General features: G+C 54.5%; 1 protein-coding gene across 2 annotated transcripts in view; it reads left to right on the top strand.

Moving 5' to 3' along the window:
* ASB10 (ankyrin repeat and SOCS box containing 10) overlaps nt 1-6267 on the top strand; it is an 8997-nt gene extending 2730 nt beyond the window's left edge. For both annotated transcript variants that reach the window (XM_006767274.2, XM_015566245.1), the window contains exons 3-6: nt 1289-1808; nt 5050-5163; nt 5424-5609; nt 5774-6267. In XM_006767274.2, coding sequence (XP_006767337.1) covers nt 1289-1808; nt 5050-5163; nt 5424-5609 — 820 coding nt within the window. In that variant the 3' untranslated portion in view covers nt 5774-6267. The remainder of the gene's footprint in view (nt 1-1288; nt 1809-5049; nt 5164-5423; nt 5610-5773) is intronic.
* The last annotated feature ends 668 nt before the right edge of the window (nt 6268-6935 follow it).

Raw genomic sequence — 6935 nt, 5'->3', positions numbered from 1 at the left:
CACTGAGCCAAACCGGTTTCGGCTCCTTTCTTTTTAAAGGTTGCATAGTATTCTATTGCACGTAGATGCCACATGTCAGCTACCCATTCATTCGTCTATTGATGGAGACTTAGTTTGCTTCCATGTTTTGGCTGTTGTGGATAATGCTGCTGTGAACATGTGTATACAAATATCTGTGAAACAGCTGAAATTAATTTTAATAATATATTTTATTTAACACAATATATCCAAAATGTTATCATTTCAACATATAATCAATAGCAAAAAAAAAAATGAGATGTTTTACATTCTTGTTTTGTACTATCTTCAAGTTGATGTGATATTACACTTAGTGTGTATCAATTAGGACTAATCATATTGCAAGTGCTCAATAGCCACAAGTGGCTGATGGCTACTGATTGGACAAGGCAGTCCGCCTGGTGACCTCATCAGCCTTCAGAGGGTTCCTATTTTTAGCTCTGGCCATGTTCCAGCCCAGCCCCCTTGAAGTGACACCTAGTGATGATCCTTCCTTTCTTTCTTGAGTAAGCAAATGTATATCTAAAATCATTATGGAGAATTTCAAACACAGACATGTGGGCGGGATAAGATAATGATCCATCATCATCTATACCGCCCACCTCTCCCTGCCATTAACGCGGCTGCTAAGAGTCCTTATGATAACAGCTTTTCAGGTCTATGCGGCCCACAACAGCGTCATTTAGGTCTAGATTTCAGCAATTATCTCTATTCTACAGATGAGGAAGCTGGAGCTGATCTTAGCAAAGGGACTAATGCCTTTAGCCTTGAAGTCTGGCTGGTCAGTTTGTTTTTCTTTGTGCTCACTGCCAGGCCCCACTCCCCCATTCCCTCCTCCAGTCCCTCTAACTCCCCTGCTGTCCCTGGACTGGAAGGCCAGCTTCTCCCCTTACTAGCTGTGCGAACGTGGGTGAGAGCCTCACGCCCTCAGTGCCTCCGTTTCCCCATCCGAACCTGCCCTAGGAAACAAGTGAGTGCGGGTAAGGCGCCCAGAAGCTGCCTGTTGTGAGTGCACCGTGGTGTCTTGAGACTTTTCCTGCCATCGAGGGTTTAGTACACTATTCCTGCAGGGTGTGTGTGGGCTTGAAGAGAGGGCATTGTTGATCCTGCAGAATGTTGCTGGATGACCGTGACAAGATGGGAAGTGAGGGCATACAGAACCAGGAGCCACCCAAGGCTCCCTGGTGTTCGCTTTGCTCAGACTGGCGGAAATGCAAGGGTGAAGGGCTGCACCCCATTTTCTTTCCCACCGCCCTCTCACCCTCACTAGGTGTGCAGAGCTGCTTCTGAGGTTTGGGGCGAAAGTGGATGGTCGGTCCGAGGAGGAAGAGGAGACCCCTTTGCATGTGGCCGCCCGGCTGGGCCATGTGGAGCTGGCAGACCTACTTCTAAGACGGGGCGCGGACCCAGATGCCCGAGACGCTGAAGGCTGGACACCGCTGCTGGCTGCCTGTGACACCCGCTGCACACCTGCCACTGACCCCGAGGCCACCGCAGCCCGCTGCCTCCAGCTGTGCCGCTTGCTGCTCTCAGCCGGTGCCGACCCCGATGCTGCCGACCAGGACAGGCGGCGGCCCCTGCATCTGGCCTGTCTCCGCGGCTATGGGGCCATCGTGGAACTACTCCTGTCCTGTGGCGTCAGTGTCAACGCCATGGACTATGGGGGACACACAGCCCTGCACTGTGCTCTGCAGGGCCCACCCTTGGCCCTGGCCCAGAGCCCAGAGCATGCAGTGCGAGCTCTGCTCAACCACGGTGCCGTCCGAATCTGGCCTGGGGCTCTCCCCAAGGTACGGGGCTGGGGGCAGAGGGAGGGCAACGAAGGCCAGGGAACAGGGGACCAGGCCTGTGTGCCCACACGCTCTGGGTGTAGCCCAGGCCACTTGGGCATTTGATAGGTCAGTTCAGTCTGTCTTTCATTCCACAAGCCAGCAAAGCCCAACAGGGGGCAGAGGTGAGGACACAGACCAGCGGAGGAGTGTGTGCACACATGTGTGAACGTGCATCCATGTGCACACACATGTGTGTACATATACATGTGCACTCCATAAGGACTGAGGGCAGTGGGGCCAGATTATAAAGGATTGGAAGAGTCTGAGAGGAGGAGCCATGATTGATGTGGACAGAAGTGAGCTGATTAAAAAAAGCCGTTAGGCAGCTCTGCCTGGTTGGGCCGATCAGTGAGACACTGGAAGCTCAGGCGAGGCTCCCCTGAGCAGGTGATGAGCCTGGGTCACGAGGTTCGAGACGAGCTTGGTCCTGGTTTCTGAGTGCTTGGCAGGACAGGCCTCACCCAGTCCCGCCCGGCTGTCCTGGCACCTGGGAAAAAAATCCTTCACTGTCAATTTCCAATCTGTCTCTTTATTTATGTTAATGTCCCCAAAGGGGGTTCACTGGGAAGACCTGTTACTGATGCCCTGGCAGGGGGCCCTGTCCCATGCAGTGTCATGTCTGGAGGTGGCTATATGACGTCATGAAGGGCACTGGATCTTGGGTTGGGTCAGGACTGATATGGCTGTGGGCAGTGCCCCTGCCCTATCTCCCTGCTTATTCCGTCCAGCCTGGCCTTGTCCTGGATGCTCCCCTTCTGTCCCTACCTTTCCCCTCCACTCACAAACCTAGAAGCATTTGTCTAGATTCCTAAGCAAGACCAAATAATTAAGCAGCCTGAGAGTTCGGCAGATTGGTCTCCCCTTTGGGAGAATACAAGAAAATCAACAATTAACACTAATTAATCTCCTATTAACACCAGATAATTAGGAGACAAGTAATTCCCTGTAATCTGACAGTGGCTCTGACAGCTAATGATTCCCGGAGTCAGAAACAGGGTGGGAGGAGGAGGTGGAACAGCAAGCGGGTTTCCCAGGACCCCTCTGCCTGCCCCTCTGGCCCTGCTCCTCCCTGCCTCCCGGACCAAGGGGCCACGCAGCAAAGAGCCCCATTCATCCCTTCGTGATCGGAAAGTGAAGGATCCATCTCCCCACGATTGGACAGTTATGCCAGGCTCGCTGGGATGCCTGTTCTCTGGTAAGGAGCTCCTCCCTGCTAGGAGGTCTCCGTGGCCCACCTGGGACCACTGCCAGCCCCAGCCAGTTCTCTAGGAGCCACCATATGGGACTGAGCACTTAGGCGACTGGTTTTGATGCTCGTGTGACTATAGGCAAGTCACTGGGATTTTTTGAACCCAAGTTCCCTGCGACCAACCGTGATGAAAAGCGATTGGCGCACAGTGGGTAGCATAGAGCCAGCACAGTCCTGCCCACACACAGGCACCGTCTGAAGGTGTGTGACCTGTTACATGGGTCCCCTTAGTCCTCCCAACAACCTCTGAGGCAGGTGGCGGCTGCGAGTGCAGGCTCTGGAGCCAGGCACCCTATCTGGGCGACCCTTGGCAAGCTGCTTAGTCTCTCTGGGCCTTAGTTTCCTCATCTGTAAAATAGGAACATAACAGTATGCCTGATTCTTAGGTTAGTGTGAGAATCGGGTTTATACATACAAAGCTCTTTGGACAGGGCCTAACTGGAGTGTGTGTGCAACCTCTGTTAGCTAGCATTGTTTTGAAATTGCATAGTGTATGTGAAAGCACTTGGAAAGCTGTTAGGCGTTATCCCAATGTAGGGTATCACTAGACGAGGGAGAGAGAGGCACAGGCTGGAACGCAGGAGAGTTCCTGGAGGGGAGGGGACTTGGGCTTGAAGAGCTGGAGGCACGGGCATTCCAGGCAGCGTGCAGAGACAAGTCAACGTGGGCCGGGACAGACAGAGACTGGCCCCAACAGCACGCAGGTGGAGCAGGTCGAGCAGGGAAGTCCGATGTAACCAGCTTGCAACTTCCTAGCTCTAAGGAGTGAGGCAAAGAGGCCTGCCCTGGGCAGATAGCTGGGGCAGCTTCCGTGAGCACTGCCCCGATGCAGGGCCAGAAGCAGAGGGCCGTGGGTGTGTGCGGTGCTTTCTCCAGGGGTCCTGCTTCCTGGACAAGGCCTTCCCCCTGCTCCCATTATCTGGCAGTGCCCAGTCCATGCAGCACTCCCAGCCAGCCAGGCAGATGGGTCTTCTCTCCTTGTGCAGGGTGTTAAAGTCCCTAATGCCAGTGTGTGAGGAGGGAAGTGGGGTATGTACAGAGATGCTGCCTGGAACATGGCACCTGGCTGTTTTCAGATTTTACAAAGAATCTGCGGCCGGTAGCTTGACATATAGCAAAAAATGGAGGTGAAGCACGAATCTGCTTATGGGTATTACATGCAGGCATGGGTGGGTATGACAGTACCTGTGTGTGCCACACCTGTGCATGGTTGCCTTTCTGACCACGTGGATGGTCTCCCAGCATGGGCAGCTTCGTGGCATGGCTTGCCCTCACTGCATCCAAGTGTGGGCAAGGTTGGTTTCTTCCAGAGGCTCTGAGAGAGAATCTGTTCCATGCCTGTCTCCAAGCTTTTGGTGGCTGCCCACAATCCTGGGCGTTCCTTGACTTGTAGACTCATCACTCCGATCTCTGCCTCCGTTGTCACATGGCATTCTCCCTGTGTGATGTCTGTGTTCTGTTTTCTCTTCTTATAAAGATAGCAGTCATATTGGATTAGGACCGACCCTAATGGCCTCATTTTAAAATATATTTTATTGATTTTTTACAGAGAGGAAGGGAGAGGGATAGAGTTAGAAACATCGATGAGAGAGAAACATTGATCAGCTGCCTCCTGCACACCCCCTCCTGGGGATGTGCCCGCAACCAAGGTACATGACCTTGACTGGAATCGAACCCGGGACCTTTCAGTCCACAGGCCGATGCTTTATCCACTGAGCAAAACCAGTTAGGGCCTAATGGCCTCATTTTAACTGGATTACATCAGCAAAGGCTCTATCTCTGAATAGGTCACATTTATAGGTCCTAGGGGTTAGGACATCCACATATCCTTTGGGGAGGTAATTAAAGCCACAGCAGCTGTTCTGGGCTGGCTGGTCATCCTGGGTGGACTGACTGGGACCTGCAGTGTGGGGTAACCCTGGGCACACTCACTACCTCTGCCTCCTCCAGGTGCTGGAACGCTGGTGCACGTCCCCACGGACCATCGAAGTCCTGATGAACACCTACAGTGTCATGAAGCTTCCTGAGGAGGCTGTGGGTCTGGTACCTCCTGAAATTCTGCAGGTTAGACTCCAGGACCCTGACCACACAATCGCTCAGCCTGTCCAAGAGACTCCCACCTCCTAAAGGAAACCCCATAGGTCCCCCGACTCTGCCCCACAGAAATTATCCAGAGACCCTCTAATGTCCCAGAAGAAGAAAAGTCAGAGTGAACACCCCAAGAGGCTTCAGAAGATACCCACTGGCCACCAGCCTACCCCTGTGGGAGGAATGGGTGCCTCTTGTCCAAGGCTGCCTCACTGAGCCCTCCATTCTATCCCCAGAAGCACCACCGATTCTACTCCTCCCTCTTTGCCTTGGTGAGGCAGCCCCGATCGCTGCAGCACCTGAGCCGCTGTGTGCTCCGAGCTCACCTAGAGGCCTGTCTGCCCCACGCCCTGCCCCGCCTTCCCCTGCCGCCCCGCCTGCTCCGCTACCTGCAGCTGGACTTTGAGGACGTGCTCTACTAGGTGAGTCCTGGCTTCTGTGGACAGTCCCAGCAGGAGTTCCTTTTTTTTTTTTTTTTGGAGGGGGAGGGTAGGGGGCAAGAGAGGAGTTGGGGGCAGTGTCCTGGCCAGAACCAGCCAGCCTCCCATAGCACTGGACCTCTCTGAATGCACGTCTCTCCTTCCAGATGAACGCTGCACTTGGAGAGAGCCTAAAAGCAAGTGCCCCGGACACCAGGGCCTCTGGCCTGCTTCTCACAGTGCACCAAGCCCAGGACTGAACGGAACCAACTCAAGCCCAGGTGGTCCTCTCAGCCGGAGGTCCATCTCCACGGGCAGAGTGGATGCTGCCATTCCCACCAGGGAGAGGCGGATGGACCATGTTTGTTGGAGAGAGAGCTAGGACTCATGGCAAGTGATACTCTCCTCTTGGGGGTCTCCCGGGATCCCCTCTGGACAGCCCGAATCCTGCATGCACATTAAAGTCTCCAGACCTGTGTTGTTGGGTATTATCTCCAACAGGCCTGCCTCTGAGCTGGCCCACTCACTGGGGCCTCAGGATGGGCAGACTGGATCTGTTCCATTGTGCCAGCCGTGTCACCTTCCCCCTCTGGCATCCACCAGCTGTTGAGGGATCCCAGGTAGATCCCTGCCCCTGTGCCCCATGATAGTGTCAGAAAAGTCCCAAAGGACAGCCGGCCAGTATATGACTAGGGTTAGGGCAGAGCCTCAGCAGACGAGGCCGTGCCGACAGTGGGGCAGGAGAGTAAAGGTAGCTGGGAGTGGGGAGCGGGCGGGAGGACAGAAAGGCCAACGGGAAGTTAGGTGCCCAGGTGGGCAAGCATGGAGGGGTGACCATGGATCAGGAGAGAGTGGAAGGCCCAGGTTTAGAAAAAAATAAACTCCCCCAAAGCTCTCCCTCTTCCCTGTCCTGTAGGTCAGGGAGCGTCCGATGCACACTGGTTCCTGCCACTGTTGATCTGCTCCTTCAATTTAGCTTTGAGTTGGCAGGAGCTGAACTGAGAGTTACGCCCTTGGGTTCTAGCCATTAACTTACGGAACGTAAGTCTCTTCCCCGCTCTGGGCTGTAAAACAAGACAGGAGGGAGTTCCTGAGGGTCTTTGCAGAACCAGGATTTTAAGAACCTGCAGGGGTCCCCAGCAGCCAGGAGCCGGCCTGCAGGGACAGGAGGAAGGGGAGCCGCAGAGCAGCCAATCAAGTGCACTGTAATCCGTGACGACATGGTTGCTAGACAGATTTCCAGGGCCACAGAGTGCGCACGCGCCGGAGTTCACGATTTTCCCGCCAACAGCCGGGCTGGCCTGGAGGGCGCGAGGCGGCGGGGCGGGG

This window comes from Myotis davidii, unplaced genomic scaffold (genome assembly GCF_000327345.1).
Source record: "Myotis davidii unplaced genomic scaffold, ASM32734v1 scaffold762, whole genome shotgun sequence".
NCBI classification, from domain to species: domain Eukaryota; kingdom Metazoa; phylum Chordata; class Mammalia; order Chiroptera; family Vespertilionidae; genus Myotis; species Myotis davidii.
The sequence above is the reverse complement of the archived record's forward strand: the minus strand, read 5'-3'. Positions and strand labels throughout refer to the sequence as shown.